At 38.7% G+C, this 23,114-nt stretch overlaps 4 protein-coding genes across 4 annotated transcripts; 2 read left to right on the forward strand and 2 right to left on the reverse strand.

Annotated features, from left to right (window-relative positions):
• Window positions 1-1,259: 1,259 nt before the first annotated feature.
• LOC113685331 (uncharacterized) lies at window positions 1,260-4,652 on the reverse strand. Its single transcript, XM_027202829.2, has 3 exons — window positions 3,169-4,652; window positions 2,533-2,858; window positions 1,260-1,546 (listed from the first exon to the last, which is right to left on the reverse strand). The coding sequence occupies exons 1-3, from the start codon at window positions 4,297-4,299 to the stop codon at window positions 1,420-1,422; spliced, it is 1,584 nt and encodes a 527-aa protein (XP_027058630.2). The 5' UTR covers window positions 4,300-4,652; the 3' UTR covers window positions 1,260-1,419.
• Window positions 4,653-8,647: 3,995 nt separating this feature from the next.
• LOC113685334 (peptide deformylase, mitochondrial) lies at window positions 8,648-11,295 on the reverse strand. The gene has a single exon (XM_027202831.2). The coding sequence runs from the start codon at window positions 10,230-10,232 to the stop codon at window positions 9,552-9,554; it is 681 nt and encodes a 226-aa protein (XP_027058632.2). The 5' UTR covers window positions 10,233-11,295; the 3' UTR covers window positions 8,648-9,551.
• Window positions 11,296-12,684: 1,389 nt separating this feature from the next.
• Window positions 12,685-15,182, forward strand: LOC113685332 (uncharacterized). Its single transcript, XM_027202830.2, has 2 exons — window positions 12,685-13,138; window positions 13,727-15,182. The coding sequence occupies exons 1-2, from the start codon at window positions 12,989-12,991 to the stop codon at window positions 14,516-14,518; spliced, it is 942 nt and encodes a 313-aa protein (XP_027058631.2). The 5' UTR covers window positions 12,685-12,988; the 3' UTR covers window positions 14,519-15,182.
• A 280-nt stretch (window positions 15,183-15,462) lies between these two features.
• Window positions 15,463-22,197, forward strand: LOC113685303 (3-ketodihydrosphingosine reductase). The gene is made up of 11 exons (XM_027202794.2): window positions 15,463-15,608; window positions 15,722-15,811; window positions 17,090-17,146; window positions 17,280-17,342; window positions 18,245-18,340; window positions 18,849-18,962; window positions 19,438-19,515; window positions 20,175-20,258; window positions 20,460-20,543; window positions 21,205-21,306; window positions 21,844-22,197. Exons 1-11 carry the CDS (start codon window positions 15,504-15,506, stop codon window positions 21,952-21,954), a joined length of 984 nt encoding a protein of 327 aa, XP_027058595.2. The 5' UTR covers window positions 15,463-15,503; the 3' UTR covers window positions 21,955-22,197.
• Window positions 22,198-23,114: the final 917 nt, after the last annotated feature.

Genomic DNA, 23,114 nt, shown 5'->3' on the forward strand with positions numbered 1-23,114 from the left:
TATTAATATTAAATTTATAAAACATCTGGACACGTGCTCTAAAACAAACGTCAAGTATACTCAAGATAAGAAGGACGAGGTAGAAGAGCAGTGCATAAAATCCAGCGATAAATTGAGACGCAGTAATTGTTTTGTTTACATCATTTGGGGTAATATTCAGCTTGTGAAATTGTTGACTTGAACTAGATTTAACGAATGAAGGCCTTTCTTAGGAACACAGCGACCGGTAACTGTGGTAAACCCATTGCTCACCTTGTGTGACGCTACAGCTAACGGGTTCGTGGAAGAAATCTGCATAAATTTATTTCTAGGAATCTAGAAATATCTCTCGACAAATCAGTATCGAAATGTTTTTTTTTTCCTTGAGATGATTCAGCGTTAAGCTAGAAAGTGACCAATAAAAATCCTGATTTTGCAGCTCAACACCCTTAGCTCTTGACAATGTCATTGACGTCAATGTGGCAAAACTTCCCCCTTTTCTAGGAATAGTATTACGTCACAGATGTGTTCAAGTAAAAGAGAATGCATACAAAACGATAAAAATATAAACTAATTAATAACTTAATGAATAACTGAAATAGCATTTAAGATTTGGACAAAGTTATTATTTTTTATGACGGACTTCAGTGTTATCCTTCGCCCGCACTCTAATTATTACTTAGATATTTTTAATGTTATATAAACTGTCAAAGCATTTGGAAAGCTGTGTTCGAGCGTTAGCCTCGGGGTCATCATTTTCCCGGTCGTCTTTAAGCTCAAATGCATGTTTGGGCTTTCTCGCCAGTAATAGGTGAAAAATGTGACGCCCGGAAAAATTAGTTTCGGCTGCTGCGCAGTGGATGACAAGTTGTATGTGAATTCGTCGAAAATACTTCCGGAAAAAATCTATGGCGTCAGTAAGGTTAGCCCCTCAAATTGCTAAATTTGAAGAGCTGATCAAAAGATTTTAATTGACGCCCAAGCTTAATTTGGCGGCAGACATTCTCAACAATGGTCGGACTATTGAAGCATCGAAGTCAAACAGTCGTGTCGATTTACGTATATTTAAAGCCATTATTCGTGGAAATGGGCTCATTGAAATACCAAAACGTTTTATAATCGAAGCCAAATTCTGCCATGTTCTCTAAAGTTATTCCAGCACTGTATTTGCCATATTTGGTACTCTACTTATAGCCGTGATACGCCAGATCTAAATCATTACCGCCATTGCATAAATCGTGGAAAACGGATTTGGAGGAACCATTTGCAAAGCAGCTATGTTATTTTTTTACCTCTATTTCGTAATGTTGTTAAATGGAGTATACAATGATTTACTTACGCATACTTATATATTCATATATAGAGTAGTTAAAGTGTTTGTCAGCTTTTTAATTATGAATTCATGAACAATGCACCCATGTAACCAAAATGTGTGCGAGCTCAACCACGTTTGACAATCTCTGCTTGTATTATAACAAAATGCAAAACCATATGAATCAGAAATCCAAGGTAAATCGGTGGACCAGCTGCAAACAGGAGATCCAGACTTGCATCATCGATTTCCTTTCTATAAATAAAAACGAATTTTGTTTACACCTCATTAAAGCTTTTACGCACTTCATCCTTGAGAAACCTGGGAGACTAACGATTACATGAACAGCAACCTGCTCTATGTTATATTATGTACAAATTGAATATGTATGAATGTTATAATTACGACGAAGAGGCGAAGAAAGTGATAGTGGCAATAAAGATGATAGAGAGGCTGGGATGGACTCAATACTGATGCCAGTGATATTTGGAATGGTTAAGGTTTTGGCAATGCTGAATTCCAAAGTGATAACCATGACTGTGGTGTTGGAGGCAATTGCAACTGTATAAGTAGGGGTATAATGTATTGGTGGTGGCAACAGTTTGGGAATGATAATGACATAATGACATTCATTAAGTTGAAGGCAAAGGTGATGGTGTTTGTTAAAGTCATGGTGGTGATGGGTGGCAATAATGGCAATGGTGATGCTGACGGTAAAGATGCTTGAAAAGTTGATAGTGGTATTGGTGTCAATGGTGCTGCAAGTGCTGATGGTAACAATGTTACTTGTGTTGCTGATAAGTACTGCTATGCTGACAGCAATGGAGGAGATACTGTGTGTTGGTATTGATGATGTCTATAAGGATGGTCACGGTAAGTGGTCAACGAAATGATATAAGTGATAGTGATTTATAAATAGACATTCCGGATTGGAATTCTGAGTGCAAGTGAAGAAAAGCGTGAGTAACTGATGGAAATACAGCTATCGGGCGCGGAATCAGGAGGGAAGTGATGAAGATACACCGAGAAATTAAGAGGATGGAGAGGAGAAGAAGAATGGAAGAAAGTATCACTAAAAAGACAAAGGCTTTATATGTTATCGACTTGAAAATTGCTTAACAGAGTGAAGTAACGTAAACAATGACAACGGATGTTCAAAATGGTACTACTTTTCATAATGATTTTGCAACAATATGTATCTACCTACTCATGCATGGGGAAATAAATACGAAGTTACAAACCTCAGTCTACTGTCAACCGGTCCTACATACTGATCGATTAAACTCTCTGCAAAAGCTCCAAATATCGTTAATATCATAGCAGGCACTAAGAAATGATTTGCAATCATTTCCGAATTTTTACGTGCCAAGGATTGCACCTTAACTTTCAAAAAAAGACCCATCAGAAACGCTGTGGAAATGCCGCGAGCAAAATACTTCGCTGCGGCCCAGGCAAAGTATCGGGAGACGTCGCTTTCAATTCTGCCATTTCCGATAGCTGCCCAATAATCAGAGATTGGTGCTTTGATTATCCAACAGGTGAGTCCCACAGCTCCCAAAAAACATACCTGCAACAGATAGGAGAAGAAGAATTCGAGAACAGAATCTTTGAGTTGTTTCGTTCTTTTCCTTTTTACCCTTTGGGAAAAGACAGCCACGCAATAATCCTCACTTCAATTTATAGCAGATTATAGCGTATACAGCGTCACTTTGTTCGATAGATTTCTCGATAGCACTGTGATGATCCGGCCTCTCTTTACACCATTTAAGATAGGAAACATACTAAACAACTAGACTCACAGTTCATACTCTAAAGCCTAAGTTAGCACAGTGATTAAGTGACGTTAAGCTGCACAGCCAAAATAAATGGGAACCTACCATGCTTTGGACTCCAGATGATTCCTGATGCCTTTCCCTATCACTAGTTAAATCATTTCTACATAAAAAGGCTGCTCCACAACCAATAATGGTAAAATTTACTATAATGGCAAACACATGGACCCATGGAGGGATATGAAGGTTCTCAACATGATACAGTGCTGTGCAGATTGGTGCAGAAAGACTCAACAAACCAAAAATATACCCTGCAGCTCTGTATTGCTCTTTTTTCAAGGTCATGTTTCTATTAGGTGTGTCGTTTACTTCGTCGTAATTGTCCGCCATTTCGTCCTCTAATGAATGCTCAAGGAACAGAAGTGAGCATAGAAGGCGGTAATCTATTATCAAGGCCTTGTAAAATACTGTAAGGATATCGAACCAAGCACTGTAAGACAGGTTAGCGTGACTTAACTTGATATCGGTGTCTTCGTTTACTTGGGAGTCTACCCATTCGATGAAATTGAAAAACGCCAAGGTCTTCAAATAAAACTTGGCATTTTCTTTGTACCTCGGACAGATTGTCCTATATCTTAACAGTAAAATATATACAATTGCTTGGACAACCTTCTGGACAAGAAACGTTGTCTTGTCTGGGAGAACAAGAGCCCAAGACTCTGGATTGCTTTTGTTCCTCGAAACACTAGCTGCAGCAAGGAGAAATATCTCGACGATGATCAAAGGGATGGATATTGCTCCGACAACAAGTCCCATTGAGGGTTGCTGTCTTGCTAAGGTAGTTTGATTGGCCGCTTCTTCAGGTTTGGAGAAGAAGAATACCGCTCCAACCAAAGCAAAGACGATTCCAACGAGAAGAGCCGTAGGCAGGCGAAAGTATACTCTCACCTCTAAGTTGTCCGAATTGCAGAGCACGTTTACACAGGCTAACATCGTCCCTATTAAAAAGAGGAGAGAGGTGGTTCGAGATGAAAACATCTTGGCACATGCTCTGAAACAAACGCCAAGTACACTCAGGATGAGAAGGACGAGGTAGAAGAGCAGCGCATAAAATCCAGCGATGAATTGAGACGCAGTTACTGTTTTGTTTACATCATTTGGGGTAATATTCAGCTTGTGAAATTCGGCATTCCATTCGCCAGATTGTGGGTTTCCGTTTCCAAGATCTAAATCCATGTTGATTTGAACGAGATTTAACAAACGATGGCCTTTCCTAGGAACACAGCGACCGGTAACTGTGGTAAACTCAGTTCTTGCTCGCCTTGTGTGACGCTAGAGCTAACGGGTTTGTGGAAGAAATCTGTATAAATTTATTTCTAGGAACCTAGAAATATCTCTCAACAAATCAATAACAAAATGTCGTCTTTTTCTTTTTCCTTGAGATGATTCAGCGTTAAGCTACCAAGTGATCAATGAAAATCCTGGTTTTGCAGCTGTTTTCCCTGGTTAAGTCGTTGTTGTGCAGGTTAGAGACTTTTTTTTCTAAAGTCACCAAGTCATGTCTCTAACTTATGAAGCTCAATACCTTTAGCTCTTGAAAATGTCATTGATGTCAATGTGGCAAGACTTCCTCCTTTTCTAGGAATAGTATTACGTCGCAGATGTGTTCAAGTAGAAGAGAATGCATACAAAACGATAAAAATATAAACTAAGTAAATAAAGAAATAACTTAATGAATAAATGAAATAGAATTTAAGATTTGGACAAAGTTATCCTTTCATGACGGAAATAAACTCAATTCTGGTACATGAAAGATATGCGTGTGTCAATAAACACGCCCTTCGATAAGATAAGCAGTATTCGGTTTCAAGCTTGGTTCTAATTAAAAAATAACATAAACGTTCGCCGTGTTGAGTTCTTAAGGTTCGCAACGTTCAATTCTTAAGGTTTGCAAGTTTCAGCTCTTTAGGTTTTCAAGGTTCAGTTTTGAGATTCGTGTTCCATTTCTTCACGTCCACCGTCTTCTGTTTAATTCTCTTTCACAGAGTTGTTGTGGCACCTTCGCTAGGACAAAAAATAGTCCCCCGCGTTTCAAAAGATAATTTCAGTCAACATCTATATGAGAAAAGCCATTCTTACGTACGTTGAAAACCTCGAAATGAACAACTCGCTAAAATGGGCTCTTTTCATCAAAGTAAGCGGTCAGATAACAAGCGATACACTGTGGAAGTAAGGAGAGTTGAAAAGACTGACCCCCGCTCCGCGGACTACTCATTGACCGGCGCTCCGCGGACTACCCCACGAAATACTCCGCGGACTACCCCACGGACTACTCCGCGGACTACCCTGCGGACAACCCCCACGGACTATCCTAAATAATCAACCAAATTTACTTTTACGGGGGAAGAGACACAAGCCCACCTGCTAAACCTACACGATCAAAACAGCCACCATATTCTTTTCACCGACTTCCTCGACCCAGTCTTTTTTTTTATCATGTTCGCCCCATTCTTCATCAGCCATCAGTTTAAACACTTTTTCCACAATGGACGATCAGTAAGTGCTGTGGAATATTAATCTTTTTAATCTGCTTCAAGTGTTTGCCGTCGACATTAACATTTGCTAAAACGTAGCTCTTTTGAACCTTCCTTAAATCTAGAGAAATCGAGATCATAGAAATTGACACCCCGCAAGATGAAAGGACTACAAACAGGTGAACTAAATTTACTTTTTCATATTCTTGGCTGATATGTATTGCAAATGAACGCAAAATTTTCTCTTTTCAGTTTGAAATGTTTGTAATCATATTGTAATCCAAGTAATCACTCCACTGGTAATCACTGATGGCCGATGAAGAATGGGGCGAATATGAAAAAAAGACTGGGTCGAGGAAGTCGGTGAAAAGAAAATTGCGGCTGTTTTGATCGTGCAGGATTTGGACCCCCGCGATATGGATCCCGGTCCAAATCCGTTAGCGAATTTGGACCCCCTTATGGTCCAAAGCCGCTAGCGGATATGGACCCCCCTTCGCAGATTTGGACCCCCCTACCAAACTTTCCTTTTAAGCATCCTTTTTATCATATTTGGTAACTAATTGTATTTGCAAGCTTTTTTGTCGATGTTCTTTTCAATCATAACACAACATTTCTCAATAAAGGTAAAAAAAAACAAAAAACAGCCATTTCGTTCCAATTCTACCGTATTTATTATAGCGAGTCGTACAGTATACGCAAGAATTAGATGTGAACAAACTACTCCATTCGAGCTATTGAAATTGTTACAATAAATCTTTGCTTCTTCTGATGCGAATCAACATTGGTACGAAACGTCATAACAATAGTGGGAACTATTGCGTCCAGTCACAAAAATAACTCAGTCTGATTTTCTAAAATAATAACATTAAACAGTTTTTGAACAAGAACGAAGAAAACTCCTATTACAAGCCGTTCGTAAAGCCTATGATAAGTAAAAATGTTTCTATTCTGAACTATTGGAACTAACAGCTTATTTTCAGGTACAAATCAACATTAATGTCAACTTCTTAACAAAGGTGGAGACTATTACATCGAACTCAATCTTATTTTCTAATTTTAACGATTATTAGCTGTTGAAGGATCCGAAATGTTTCCTTACTCGGAACTGGTTAGATCAAATGACCACCACAAACCGTATAATATTAAGCCAAGCTTTAATAATTATTCGATCAAAAAGAAATACATTTATAATTCGCAATTAGAACAAACGCAAATCAAGTCTTTATCTTGTAACTAAATTCAAAAACTTCAATATAAACTTACTTCTGTGGCGGGTCGTTACAACAGTCTCGCTTTACGGGTTAGCAGATTCTCCAGGTAAGCGGATTTAGAGACAGAAAAACGATAACAAAATAACTTCTTTCTCACTTCGATTCTGCTGAAAAACTGACTTAAAACATAATAATCTAACGCTTTTAAATCAATCTATTGAATTAATGTCAAACACGATTCTTGTCATCGAATAAATCTGTCAACACGAGGCAACGCCTATTTATTAAACGAAACACGAAATAACACTATAACAATTACGAAGACGTCTAGAGTCTGGCAATCTGCAGACAATGCAGAGCCACTCGCCCTCCGGGGCAGTCTTAAATTCCTCGCAGCTCATGTGTAACCATTCCTCGCACAACTCGCACTGTACCACGTCGTCCCAACACTCGGGCATTGAACAATGACAAAATAAATTAGTGTCTCAAATTTGTCTCTTATTGAATCTAGCGGTGTTCGACTATCGCGGAAAAGGTTCAAAAACGACCTTTCTCCAGACATTAAACTAAATTCTTGCCCATTTTCGGGGGGGTCCGGGGGGTCCAAATCTAGGGGGGTCCAAATCCGCTGGGACACCGGCACACGAATTCAGCCACGGCCTTATATCCAACGTTTGTGTGTACATGAACGAAAAATAGTGGAATTGCATGCTTGGTAGTTTTATTTGTGGCGTCCATAAAGGCTAGTTCGCTATCGTATCTTTCAAGTATTCGTTGTTTTCGTCGCTCTTGATGTTTAGTACTGTGCTCTTGAAAAAACGTTGCGTGACGCTTGCGAAACAGACTAGGTCTAGTAGTCCTCCGCCGAGAACAACTTGCAAGAAGTCTGGATCTAATGGCCGTCGACTTCCCTTGATTCAATTCGACCGTGACCTAAACGTGACGCGAAGGTTCATGTTTTTGTTTGTCGGTGGAACTCTGCATCGTCTTTAATTTGGAGAACAATATTTGATCCCGACAGACTTCAATCTCGTGAGGCTGAAAACTACAGGACATCGTCTTTGAGGTATGTATAGAAAGACGAGGTATTTCCAAAGTCGGTTCGGTTGGTTCGCGTGACTTTTCGCCCAAAGCATTTCGTCAATTATTGGTGTGATGATAGTTTGACGAGTTGCCCGATTTCTACACATTTTTACGAGCTCCCGATCAAAGAAATGAAGGAGGTGTAACGCGAAAACAGAAAAGAAAGTTGCTTGACATCAAGTTACTTGAAAATCGGCGACAAACTATGTTAAACTTCCTGGGTTCATCAGAAATAGGTATTTTTGAGAGCTAAACATGACCAAATAACCAAAGGAGTTTGTAAACTTACGGTAGTGGTTCACGCATGGGAAATATCTCGCACCCACTTGCTTACCACACCAGAAATACATGGGTGGAAATACTAGATCGTTTCCAAAAGCTGTTAATGGAGACAAATTTCCTAGATGTTGTCTTTTTGTTTTAGAACATAGTGATCCAATTATAGTCGTATTCGGGAGATTGAGAAATTTCAAAGGGCGCCTGAGAGATTTAAACCCTAACCTGGAAACTCCCAAATGAACTTGGGGAGTTGGAATGTTTGAATCAGTTATTTAACAAACCCCACATACCCTTGTAGCAATGGCCGCCATCTTTCAGTTTCAAATCTCTTGATCATGGACCACAAATCCCTTGATCATGGACCTCATTCATATGCAACCAACCTATTGGACCTAAGTGGCAGCAGTCTACCAGTATGTCCTCAGGGGGAGGCAATAGGTTTTAATTTCTAAATTCATGCTATTATTTATCGTTAATAGATGGCTAAAAAAGGATCTGCTTCTCCACCTCCTGGTTTTGATAAGGTGGAAGAAGATACATGGGAAGCTGTAAAGACTCCCCAGCGGAAAAAACCTGTGAATGGTCATACAGGTGTTTTTGCATATCACTTTGATGACTGCATGTGTGGAATGGCTGGCTGGCCTTGTTATAGGGATGGCAGCATATGGAGCTGTTGTGGAGAGACTGACAAGTACTGCCGCTGCACAAAGACAAATTATAAAGCTGCTATAAACACACAGGAAAAGAAAAATTAATTGAATCATTCTCAGGGCCTGGATTTCAAAAATAAGAAAAACTGCTATTCATTTTTACTCTACAGTCTCCTTTCCAAGAGAAGAAAGGGGAAGCATTTCCCATCATCCCAAGGAACAGCTTTAGAGGATACAACCAAACCAAGGGGTAAACAGCATTACTTGAGTGGCCCTGACAATGAGGTCAGAGGGATGAGCTATGATGGCCTCTCACAGTGTTTACATTTTACAACTTCTCCTCACAGTTAAAATCAATACATTACGAATAATGATAGATGACTGTGTCCACTGGAGTGTCTTTAGTTGATGTAACACCAAATTCTCTACCACTGTTACAAAGATATCTGTAGTTTTTAGAGGGGATAATTAATTCTCAGATCTCAGGTGTTAATGAATCCACTCTCGGGAATAACCGACTGAAGGGTAATTTTCCCCTATAATCAATACATTTTCAATCAGAAAGGTGAAAAGATGAAAGAAGGATATCAACTAACACCAAATTCTCATAGCTAAAATTGTAAGATATGTATAGTGTGACAGTATGAAAAAATTGACTAACAAGACTAACAAAAGTGCTACCATGGAGTAGAATCAGCCATCATTATTAACAGTAACACTCTTCCTCCTAATTATTTCCTAGTAAAAGTTCTCCAGTTATCATCCATCAATGTTTCAGGAAGCATGGAGTCCACAAATAGCTTTCCGTTAAGGTGATCAACCTCGTGTTGAATCAATCTTGCAGGCCATCCATTAATCCTCCACATGACCGGCCGAGCTTCTCTATCAAGTGCAGAAACTTCGATTTCTTTTGCTCGAGGAACGAGAGCTGAATAGCCTTTAAAGCTAACACAGTTCTCGCGTAATGTTACTGAAGTAGAATCAATTATTTTGTACTTAGGGTTGATTAGAACTGTAGGAGGAATCTTCACAATTCCAAAAGTTTTTATGTCTTGATCGGTTACTTCTGCTTCCTTTAACTCTTTGATTTGCTTAGCGGTTTTCTCAAGAGCAATCACTCGAAGTCTTACTCCAATCTGTGGTGCAGAGATAGAAGAAACGTTAGCTTTTCTCATAACTTTGAACATTCGCTCTATCATCTGCTTGAACTCGGGAGAACGAATAGTTGTGATGTCCACATTCTCTGCTTGTTGTCGAAGGGTAGGATCGCCGATTTGTCGAGCTTGTAGGCTGTCTAGTTTGAGGAATTTTCTGATCGAGTTAGGAACCCATTTTGAAACTTGTCGAGCTTTGATGAGATGTTGAACATAAAAAGATCCTACCAGAGAAAGTTTTGTGGGAAAAAGAACCATAACTTCGTGATAAATGCATCGATGAAAGTTGCAAGGGCTTTCTTTAAGTCAGCGGTTTTACTTTGTCTTCGTAATATATGTTATGTATGGGTATATACAATGTACTCCTATGATCTAATTGGGCCTATAACTCTCTTTTTTTCTCCTCAACTGTTTTCAAAATGGAACTAGGGTCTGGGTGGCCTGGTTGGAGTGTGATTTGGGAATAACTATTTTAAGGGACCGGGCAACAGTACATATCAAGGCGAGCAATCATAATTGAGTGATTCCAACACCTTTTACGAGTAAGAGATAAACAGCCTTACACTTCAACTGTTATGAATGAAAAATATGAGCAAATTAAATGAAGTTACTTTGAACTTGAGAGTTGCTACCTATCTTGGAAACTCCATGGAAGCCATTTGGGGGGGTGGACAACCTTTTGATTGACAGAACCACCAAAACACCTATTTCCACCCATTTGCAGAGGAGGGTGTAATCAATGACACATTTTAGTTTAGTGTGAAGGACACCAGTTTCTCTTCAGTGAAGTGAACAATAATTCTTTGCAGAAAGGAGGGGGGTTTTTCATTTGTTGCAAAAGCACTGAACAATTTCATAACAATAATTCAACAAGGTCTTCTCCCTTAGGAGACCATCTCCAGTTAACTAGTACTGAAGCGATAAAATCCACCAGGTTGCTCCTTCTCCTAAGCAGAGGGGGCTTCAAAACATGGGAGAAAGAAAAGCTGGAAAACAGATACTTGAATGATAAATCATGGACAATGAATGACAGAAAACAAAAACTGTGTTAAGAAATGGCTACATGACAGTGAAACCCCTAATTTGTTTTTAAAATGTATTTAATTGGATACCTCCTAAAACGTTTTTAAAAAAAGGGTCGGGGAAGAACTGAAAAATATGTTCAAATGGGGACAGTCTTCCATGTTGCACATATGGGTAATGCACCTCGGATGGTTTTGTTGTTACACCCATGATACATCTGGAGGTGTTGATTGCAGGCACCTTTTGTACCATGTAAACTACTGCCTTCACAAACAGGAATACAAGAGAAAGTACAGTTTCATAATTTACAGCTGTTGATGGATGTGCTGAAGCATAATTGATGTTTAAGTTCTCAGAAGTTTTGCCAAGTTGTTTTGTATAAACCTATGAGTTACCATTGAGTTCTGCATAAAGATGAAAACTCTACCCTTCAAAGGTGCAGGTTCCTACTCCCATGGGTCTTACACAACCCACAGCCATAAATCAAACAGCTGTAAATGAGCTCTAAAATATGCTCTGGTATGAACTGCAAAACCAGCAAGAGCCCCAACACACATATCCCTCCCTGTTTCTAATGATTTTGCCCCTAGTACTACAGTGCCCATGAGGGCATGCTAACTGCAACTGTGATATTTTTTTGCTTGTCATTGGAAACTGAGCAAAGAGAGAATCACATGGAATAGCTCCCTGCTGATGAGAGAAAACTACAGTGCATAACCACTCAAATGCAACACATGAACATGCTTCCTTTAATTCATAGTCTGTGTGACACAATGTCAGTGGAAAACAAATTGGAAAGGGATTGAATCTACTATGTTGTGTATAAGCACAACTCCATCAGGTGATATTCTGCTGAACCCTGGTCTAGTAGGGGGGAGGGCATGCTCACATCGCTCTTTACATACTTTTACATACTTATGTCCTGATATCTGTATTATTTCTTGGTGTAATTTCTCCAATCGTTCTTTTGAAACGATTTATAAAGCATGGAGTCAATAAAGAGATTTCCCTTTAAGTGATCAACCTCGTGCTGTATGATTCTCGCTGGCCATCCCATAGTTCTCCACGTGACTGGTCGAGCTTCTGTATCAAGCGCAGAAACTTCGATCTCTTTGGCCCGAGGAACAACCGCTGAATAACCTTCAACACTTAAACACCCCTCACGGAACGCAAGCAGAGTTTGGTCGATTGTTTTGTACTCAGGGTTGATAAAAACTTTCGGTGGGACTAAAGCAATCCCAAGACGTTTTAGTTCTTTGTCCGTTGCTCCTTTGTCTTTTAACATTTTGATGTGTTTTCCAGTAAACTCGACCACGATTACGCGAAGTCCAACTCCAATCTGTGGCGCAGCGATGCCGAAACCTTCTGCCTTTCTCATGACCCTGAACATTCGCTCAATCATTTGTTTGAATTCGGGAGAATGTATAGTTGTGATGTCCACTGTCTCTGCTTCCTCGCGTAATATTGGATCGCCTATTTGTCGCACTTGCAGGCTGTCAATATTTAGGAGTGTTCTGATCGAGCTAGGAATCCACTTTGAAACTTGGCGAGCTTTGGGAAGAATATATGCACGAGAACCACATAACTTAGGTAATTTTAAGGGAGAGAGGGCCATATTTTGGAGATAAAGTCAACGAACTTTTCCTCTCCTCATTGTCAGCGGTTTCTTCCTGAGCAGGAACGCTAATTGGACACAGGTAAGGACAGGGTTGCGGAGAAGTTTCTTTTAGGGCCTGTTAATACTGAACTGAGCCGGTTCCTCAAATTCCCCCACTAAATCTTGTTTAAAACAGTACTTCCTATTTAACTGAGTAAAACTGGTGAAGATGTCTTCAAAATGTCTATAATTGAGGGGTGAAAAATGGTGGCAAGGTAGGTCAAAGGAAACCACTGTACCTCCCTCCCTAGAGGAATGATGATATTTGCAAGCTGCGCCCCTCCCCCACACGGATCTATTGTGATTTGTTGATGCTCTTCGATAGGATCAAAACATGGCGACACATCCTTCGACGTTTTACGCGCTAAGTGATGTTAAGCTACCTGAGAGAGTTGTCCTCTGGGACGAGACTGAGGTGGCTAAAAAGCAGATAGAACAAGTCGGTGCATCGGCTTGTGGAGCTACAGCAGTTTTAAATGTTCTGGTAAAGTAGTTTAATTGTGCATCTGTAGAGTATGTTTAATATGCGAATACCAGTGTATGTGAGAGCACCTAGTTGCCTTGCATGTAGACAGGACATGCCTCGCTAGTAAAGTCATTTTGTTGGATTTCAAAGTTGGCATTTGCTAAAACTGAGCCTTTGAAAATAATAGTACCCTTTTCACCCTCAATCAAAATAAGGGCACCTGCGTGCATTTATATTACCTTAACGATGAAACGAAAAAAACGCCTTGTCGCTCTCTTCAGATTATTTTCGGCCAGAAAGGACAATGCCAATCATTGCACTTCAGTTGAAAAATTGTACAAATATATGTTACAATAAATGGCAACAATATGTATCTGTTATTTCTCAATCAAATCGTCTGCCATTTCGTAGGAGATTGTGTTTCAGCCGAGTTGCATCGGAGAAGCGATCGAGAGAAAAAAATGGTGCCCTATACTTCAGGTTAACTTTTCAAAATGTAAAGTACAAAATCACCTGCTGCACAGGAAATTAGCTGGGCTAAAAAACTGTAAAAATAGGGTAATAACTGAATGATGCCACTCCTAACGCCTTACACCTTGCTTCTAGAAATTGCTTGGAAGATCTGCATCAGTGGATGAGGCAAATAATGCAGTAAAAACCAAGCTAAGAGATCTTGAAGCTCCTTTACCACAATATCTTTCATCTCGTAGTGTTGCGGGAACAACACATATAGATCTCATCGAGGGCCTAGGAAAACTAACCTGTGGAGAAATTGTTGGGCAGTTCTTTCACATGTACCCTGAACGTGACTTTGACTTAGAAAATTGGCTGAAATATTGGCTCGTACATGGTGCCATACCTGTAGCAACCTTAAATTGTCAAAAGGTTCCTTTGACTGATGGAACAATACCAGATGCTTGGCATCATCAAGTTATTTGTGGTGTGAGCAGCAATGGGGTTCATCTTACTAATCCAGAGGCAGTGTGCCCCTTTAATGAAATATCTAAACAGCTTTGCAGTGAATCTGTTCTTCTCATTCGCCGGCATGACATCATACGGCGATGGAGTAACAATATTGACTATTCTTCTTGGAACTCTGATGGAATAAATCAAAGGTGGATTGAATTGAAAGTCCAAGAGCAGATTAATCGCATGGTAAAAGAAGAAACACTTCTTCTACTTCATGGAAGTGAAATTAAACACAGAGAGCTGTTAACAACACACATCACTATTCCTGCTGCATACAAATCAGGGATTACTCTGTTTGCTCTAAGGGATTCTAGGACACATGGACTTTTAGAAAACAGCACTGAACTTCCTATTAAGCTTATCAATCAGAGAAAAGATATTGAAGAACAATACTCTGGAGGGCAGATAAATCTGAGCATCAATGTATAATGAAACTAAATATTAGGAAAAAAGACAAACACCAATGTGGGGTGTGACTGTAGACTGTTGCTAGAGTGTTAACAAGAAAAAATATATAAACAAAGACATTAATGATAATAAAATGATGACAGAAGTTGTTGACCATAGCACAATTTGAAGCTGTTGATAAATGCTGGTAGTTTTTGTCAATGTACTCATTTATTATCATTATTATTCAGTAAAGGTAATATTTATTATCAAAGCTGTTGATGCAGAAGTTAAAATTTTTAAATAACATGCTCTGTTGAAGTACAAATTAGAAATCAATTTAAATATTGGTGATTTGATAAAGGCATTTAAAGTTTGTGATTTAAAATGTTGATTTTAAGATAGCAAACTGCTGCTTAAATTAATCAAGTAGCATTAAAATTAATTAACGTTGTATTATAATTTACTACCTCTTTCCTGCACACTAACTTTGGAATGTGGGATACACATCTTTGCTGCATTAATTTCTTTTTTCTCACAATTTCCTGGGGGAGTATGCCCCACAATGGCACCTTACTCATGTTATGTTGCTGGCAAATAAACTTGGATATTTACAAATGTATAATTGTGTTGAAGATCATGCTAGAAAAAAATATATGTCGACATACAGAGAGATTAAAATAAAGATAGTTGCTTTAGAGTTCAACTTGTCAAAGCTGTGACCCCAGTTATGTGTGAGCACAGTCTCCTGTTTGTAAAAGCGAGGGATGAGAGGTTAACACTTCTGGAATTGAGTCACCTTGAGCCCTAAATCAAGGGCAGTTATTATCTAGTGAAACCCTTTTTCGTTTTCTTTCTTGCCCTTTCTCTTCTCGGTAATCATTTCTCAACGACAGAGGGAGCCCTGCTTGGACTGTCAATCGCCCTCGTTACTTTGCTAGAATGAGAGGTCAGCGGTATTGCTCTTAGTTGTTTTGGACGTTGTTTAGTTTTCGTCAGAAGGCATTTGGATGAAAAGACAACAGAGATGTTGGAGTGGGTCATTATTGCAGCTCTCGCCTGTGTATCGAGCCTTTTTCTCATTGACATTTTGAATACGAAGAAAACTGAAATTAACGGAGCTCATGCTGTGGTAAGATTTGAAACTGTTTCTGCAAATTTCGACGGAAACTCTGGAAACGAGAATGAACAGATCGCAAAAGTTGAATTTATTGTGGTGAGTGTTTTGTCTTCTGTTTGTTTCAGGTTACTGGTGGGTCAAGTGGAATTGGAAAGGCTTTAGCGATAAAACTGGCCAAATGTGGAGCCAACGTGACAATTATCGCTCGAAATATGGTAAGGTTTATGTATTTTTCGTCTTCGATCATAACTTGCGTTCACGTGGTCAATCCATGCTGATCATCATATGACTAGTGTACTCTCAGTTCGCGTCAGTAACGTGGGGTTTCTCATAAGTATATATATTTTAGAGAGTGACATCGGAAAATAAATAATTGGTTACGTTCCTATCACGATACCAAATGCTACAGGAAATTTAGCTCAGCCCAGACACTGCACCCCTCCTGAGGACCACACCCCATCCCTCTCAAGAACAACTTTTCATTACAGGCTTAGCTGCATTAGTGACAAAACGATTGAGACACCTATTTTTCTGAATTTTGGGTTAGTTGTACCTCTCACCCTTTAGATTCTACCCCAGTCACTCTAATTCACAAATGATGTGCTGTCTATCTATCACCAAGAGTGTTTTTTTTCTTTCTAAAAATGGAATAGAGCAAGGGCTAAGGTATATAAGAGGCAGTTGTTGTGAAAAAAAGGATGGAAAGATGATTGTTTTTACAACTGTCTTTTTTTCAAGAAAGTATTTATCCTCTTTTGTTGCTTACTGTAGACGGGGGGGGGGGGGGGAAGGGTGGGTGAAGGGTGTGTATATTATCTCTCTCTAACATGAAAGGGTGAAAACAAATTTATTGACCCTTTAACCCCTAAGGGTGACTAGCATCTAATTTTTCCTTACAATATCACCCCTGAATCCCTCATCAAAGTCAATTAAGAAAAAAGAAAATGACCACTAACAAAAGAAGCTCTTGATTGTTAAACAAATTCTCTATGTCAGCACCCTAGGAAATGTATGGAGAACAGTATAGAGAATATGCATACTGATGTTAGGGTGGAAAGGGTCAAGGTTACCAACTTGCTATACTCCCTAATACCTCTAAAATGCTAGTTGAGGGACCTATTTTGGAAATCATCCCTTGTTTCAGGCTAAGTTATATTCCAGGAGTTATAATGCATGTCAATGATTGATATCCTGGTGGTACTCCATCAGTTGCAACTGGATGGCAGGAAGAAATTATGAATTTCCCGCAGGGGGTGGGGGGGGGGGGTGGGAAGCCTTGATCTTCCTTGGAACTGAAAGAACTTATGAGGACCTCAGAGCTACCCAGTTGCTTAGATAAACTACCTATCTTGGCTATATCCTGGCAATTCTGTACTTTCTCCAAAATTAATGTGAATGTTTTGTGAACTAGTTTCTCTACTCTAAAATCTTGATTTCTCTGTTACTGATTGATGAGAGTGTAACTATTTATTTTGAATTACTTCCCATTCCAGAGTAGACTAGAGGAAACATTAAAAGAAGTGAACAAACATCTAGCTCCAGAGAGGAAGGTACAATAATCTTTCCACTTGCTTGAATTAATCTCTAATTTGGAAGACTTGCTTCATGTGTCAGATGCTAATAAACATATCACTTAAACTTTTTTTAACTGCTTTATTCATGAAAGTTTGTACTCCAATTCAGGTCTTAGCTTTGTCTGTAGATCTTACTACTAATGCAGAAGGTGTAGAGAATACTTTAGATCAGGTAGGTGCATCCTCTTTCAGATAAAAGAAAAAAATATAACACTAAAATAAATGACTTTTTTCGTAGACTACTTTTCTTTTTTTAAACTACTGGTAGCTTACCTTGACTCTCAGAGACATGGGATACATTTGCATTCTGATATTATTCGTGTCTATTAATAAACACAGAACAGACACTTCCCTTAATCTCTATTTAATATTGAACCAATTCAACAATTGAAAAATTTCTATTAAAAAGATGTTGCTATTATTACTTCAAAATAATGATGATTTGCTTGAAAAGTTGAAGTGATTCAACTGTGGCTGCCCAATAATCATGTTCATCTTAACCCTTTACCCCCTCATATCAGTATCCATATTCTCCATACTATTCACTATACATTTCCCAGGGTGCTAACAAAGAGAATTTGTTTAATAATCAGGAGCTGCTCTAGTTGGTGATCATTTCCTCCATTCTCATGACCTTAATGTTTGATTTAAGGGTGATATTGTGAGGAGAAATTAGATGCTAGACACTCTTAGGGGTCATAGGGTGAAATGTGACATTAACATTGCACCAACCCTGATCGAACACTTTGTTTGAAAATTATGACATACTGGTCAAAATTTCATCTGTGAAATATATTGAACCTCACTAATTTATTTTTATCTTAGTAATATATAATGGGTTACATAGTGTTTTTGAATAATCTGGTTTTAAAGTAACTGCATCAAATATAACAGCTCCTCTCCTTCATTGGCACAAAAATCTATTGCAATAATTTTCCAATGCCTGTAATAAGTTGTCAGAAGTATAACTTTTTTTTTCAGACATAGTGTTATATATATTTTAAATAGTTGTGATCAGAGTGCAAGGTAGACATAATGAATTTTCTTGTTTGTTGGTTTGTTTTTGTTTTGCAGGCATCTGAAGCCTTAGGCCCAATAGACATTCTTATCAACTGCGCTGGCTTTGCAGTCTGTGGCTTGTTTGAAGAAACTTCAATTGAGGATTTTAAGGTTGAATTTGAGACTAAAGTTTATCATCAAATTGTTGTCTGAGATGTGATTTTCATAAACAGAAGAAAAGCATTGTTTGACAGCTTTTATTACGAAACCATATCTTACTTTCGGACACACCATTATATGCACACAAAAATTTGCACCACCATGGAATGTCTTTACGAAATTCCAAATTGAGATTAATATGGTGCTTGATGGTTTCCCACAACATTTCCTTCTTTCAATTTGAAGACTTAAAGATGTTAAAACCAGCAAAGGTTTGCTGAATTTCAGCATATAACTAGTAATTTGAAAAAAAGTACATTTATTTTTTCTACTTTTAGTAATGAATACCTTTGTACACAAGGTAGTAAAAGTAACCTAACTTTCCCCTATATAATTGGTGTCTCAGTTACAGAGGCAGGAACTTTTTATTCTTTTGCACATTTTCTACAAGGGTTATGACAGTTTATTAAAGAAATAAAACAAAACTTAAAAATGTGTAAAATTCTGTAAAATCTTACAGGCAATGATAAACACTAACTATTTGGCTAGTGTGTTCACAAGTCATGCTGTCATAAAAAGGATGAAGCAGCGGAGAAAAGGTCACCTTGTGTTTGTATCGTCAATAGGAGGGCAGGTAAGTAGGGTAGGGTTCTAATTGTGAGTTGCGGCAATTTCATGATGGTCAAATACTTCACAGCTCCCTCTTTGTTGAAAGCTGTCTGGTGCAATTGAGACATTTCTAACTAAAGTAACACCATAACTTGATACTAGCCACTGGCTACAATTATAGACTGAGCTACTTTATATTAAAATTTAAAAGCTTCTAGTCTAAAATAAATTACTGTCTTTCATTAAGTAATTTTACTCACAGAGATTTGTGTTCACACCTGATCAATGTCTTACTTGGGCTTGACTTCCACCACTCTCTTGTGTCTGGTCTCCTCTTCTCCATGTGGTTTTGGGGGGAAGGAGCGTGGCCTCATGTTCCTGAACAATGGCTGGTAATCGAGCCTATGTCTTACTTTAAAAGGAAGGGAAAATTTGAATCAGGAAATTTGCTTCTTCGTGTGCATGATTATTTGATTTGATTTTGTCTTGGTGTTTTTCAGTTTGGTATATTTGGATTTACAGCTTATTCACCTTCAAAGTTTGCAGTTAGGGGTTTTGCAGAAACATTGTTCATGGAGGTATCTAAATCCTTGGTTCTTTTCACCAAGGCATGCCTCTTGTTAATAACTGTCATTATGAATTAATTATTCTATGATTAATTGCTTATGAAATGGGTATAACTACAGGCATATAACTGTTAGAGGTAAATGCATTTGCCTCCAGGTCATGGAACTCTGGATCATACAAGGGTTGAGTTCCAGACTCTACTATAGTTTTACTGTGATCATGAGCAAGACAGTGTACTCTCACAGGGATAATTTTTCTTTCCTAGAGTATACTAGATAGGTAATGGCAGTTAAACTTGACGAAATACCATTACTTATTTATACATTACTCTAAGTCTCTGAGCTAGTGCTGCTGAAGCAACAGAGCTGAAAAATTTCCTGCAGCGGTTATAGGTCATGTTGGCTTAGTATGTAAAACATGTTTGAGCTGATGTGTGGGAGTTTATTGAAGATTTTGTGTAAATCTTCTGATTTTAGCAATCTGTTTTCCTTTGTGCTGGTTTGATGATGCCCTCAGCTTATGACTCAAAAAAGTTACTTCCTCTCTGTTATTTTTTGTTTTTTTTCCCAAGCTAAAGGGCAGAACATAGATTTTGTACTTGCAGCAGATTGGCACTAGGTAAATCTTGGAGAAATTTAACCTCCCTTCAAACTCTTATATATTTTGGTAGGTGAAGCCTTATGATATTGCTGTCTCTGTGGCTTTTCCACCAGACACAGACACGCCAGGATTTGAAAATGAGAATAAAAACAAGGTAAAAAAGCAGAAACTGACCAAAGAGTGTTGATTCAGCATACTTGGGTGCTATAGCTAATATGTCTGAGAGCTTAACTGAATATTTTTGAATATGTTTTCTGTCAATTTTATCATCGATTGAAATGAATTTTTTTTTTCATATTAAGGAAACTAAAGGCTATGAATAACTTAACAACATAACCTTCCTATTGCATTTCAGCCTGAAGAAACCCATCTAATAAGTAGCTCAGGAGGTCTTTTTACTCCAGAACAAGTTGCAAGTAACATAGTTGTAGGGATCAAGGTATATAAACACGTTACATAATTGTGGAGGGTAATTCGCTACAGGTCGTTTCCTTTAAAGACCAGACATCTGGGGAATGGAGGATTTTGGGGGGGATCACATGGTTGTCAGGGGCACCGGAAGGGGGATCAGTCGTCGTCGACAGAGTATAAAGGGAGGGGACGGTGGACAATTGAATGTCAATGAGGGGGATCATACGAATATTACAGAGCTTTAGGGTGTAACTTTTATTGTGACTCAATCAAAATACTCCGAACCCCTCAGGCGATGAGTAATGATCGTTTCCTTGCTGTTGAATGAGTTGCAAGACGGTACCACCTTAGCTATATCGTCTTGAATTCTTGCTTATTTATTTTCTCTCTAATACAATCGTAATTGCATTCAAGGTCATTATCCCGTGGGACGGTTAACTTAGTCTTTGCCGCTCTGAAGAGCGGGGTCGCCTAACGCTTTATTGTTAGTATTCTTGCTGTTCTTTGGTCCACTATTAATTCTCGGTGCTTTAGGACGAAAATGGTTAAAATTGCCAAAAACCTGGGGTAGGCGTTAAATTATTCCATGGAATTACTTTAAAGTCTGTCAAGGTGTTTTGTCGGTTTATTGTCACATCGAGTGGCAAATCTCAAACAGGTTGTGATATTCATTTTTTGTTGTCATTCAGGACAGACGATTCATGATATCATGTGGCTTTGATGGATACGTAGTGAGCACGTTGACAGCAGGTTTGGCTCCGATCTCATCGTTAATGGAGCTACTAACACAAGTACGTTGCTTCCCTACGAAGGTGATAGGTGACGTCGCCCCATTGCACGGTCGCCCCTAGTTCCGTAGCCCTCATGGAAAGCTCCGATGTCTCGAAATACGGTTGGGTCGATCCAAACTTGAAGCTGTGTCGTCCCCAACTACTGGCCTCAGTTTATATAAAGGTTTAATGGTTCTTTTAAAGCTTGTAGGTCCGACGGCCCAAGTATCAAAACCTTCAACCAACGATCTCAATGTTGCGACGGAACTTCACTTGAGGGCGACGGAACTGGAAGCGACCGTTCAAGGAGGCGATGTCATCTGCATCCTTTAAAACACCTCTTACAAATAATTACATTCAGGATGATCAACTCCTTTGGGATATTAGAGTAGGAAAAGAAAATGCATGTTTGTAACTAAAAGCCGTTTTATAACATGGTTAGTCAATTGGTGTAATCTCATTCAACAGCGCGAGCGTGCTTCATATTCTCGATGCGCACGATACTGAGCGGTGGGATTTGATTAAGTATGTTGATTTTGATCTTCTTTCTCCTCGCAGGTTATTCTGATGGGACCACTCAGATTTGTGCTGGCATTCTATCTGTATTATTATGATCGTATTGTGTTTAAAGGGATGCAAAAGAGAGAACAAAGCAAAAAGACAGAGTAGAGGCGAGACCTTACCCTGTCACTGGTCAAAGTAAATGCATATTTGAAATACCGGCCGATAGCAGCATACCAGCTCAAGTGAGTGGAGGCGTTTTCCAGGGTTGGCTGAAGACGCCATGGAACGAGAACTAATAATTTTTTCGAAAGTCAAAATATTTTCAAGACTGAAATCGTTGTAATTCATCGCCAATTTTATTTAAAAGTTTCGATTCGCACCAATAAAGGTACAGGAATTTTAATTGCTTCCTCGTGGCTTTGTTTCTACTGTGTATGACGCATCCAAAGTTTCTTGTACTTTGTACGTTTAAGCGATGAACACGTTGATTTTCGAATTTAGACCATTTCTTTTGGTAGACTCTCATTGCGTCGTAAAAGGTTAAGCCAGAGGTTCTCTCTGTTGAGTTCGATAACGAGTTCTATCTATGTGCACTGTTTTTTATTATCCATGCATCGGCCAATGTAATTACATATTTTGTATACTTATATGTATTCATTCATTTCCTTATGGTTTATTCTTGAACTGTCTAATTTATTTGTATATATATTTGATTATTTATTTATTAACCTATTCCATGAAGATATGTTTTTTATTCTTTTTCTCCTTTTGGCAACACAATAAGCGAACATAGCAAGCAGGCACATTACACCAACGTAAAAGAAAAACCTTTCCACTTCAGCACACTGCATGTAGAGCAATCCTAGTCTCCAGCAATTATGTCTGAGAATGATATTCTTAGATGCTGCATACTCGAGCTGAGTCAGACAAAATGAGCTGCTCATTTTATCTGAATTGCGTCGTTTTTCCCGCACGGCCGAGTTTATCTTAATATTTTCAGCTCCTGGATCTTCAAGGATGTAGATCGTGGTGCTAATAAGCATAATTTTAGCATATAAATGCTTTTTATTTCGTAGCTTCGCAATGGGAAAGGGAGCCAACCTGGATTTTTAGGGAAAAGGTGGTAAGGGAGTAAGAATGTAAGTCGTTGGGTAGGGTCATAAAACATTACAATGATGCGAAATCGCACGGTAATCGTGGATAAACATACTAGTAATGACAATAAATTTAACTTCTTCCCTAAGGGTTAAAATTTTTGGTATTCTGCGGTGTCGTCTGCTAGACGTGACCCTCAACCTGAATTCCAGAAATACGTTAATTCTTCC

Source organism: Pocillopora damicornis, chromosome 3, assembly GCF_964200805.1.
Source record: "Pocillopora damicornis chromosome 3, jaPocDami1.2, whole genome shotgun sequence".
Lineage (NCBI taxonomy): Eukaryota > Metazoa > Cnidaria > Anthozoa > Scleractinia > Pocilloporidae > Pocillopora > Pocillopora damicornis.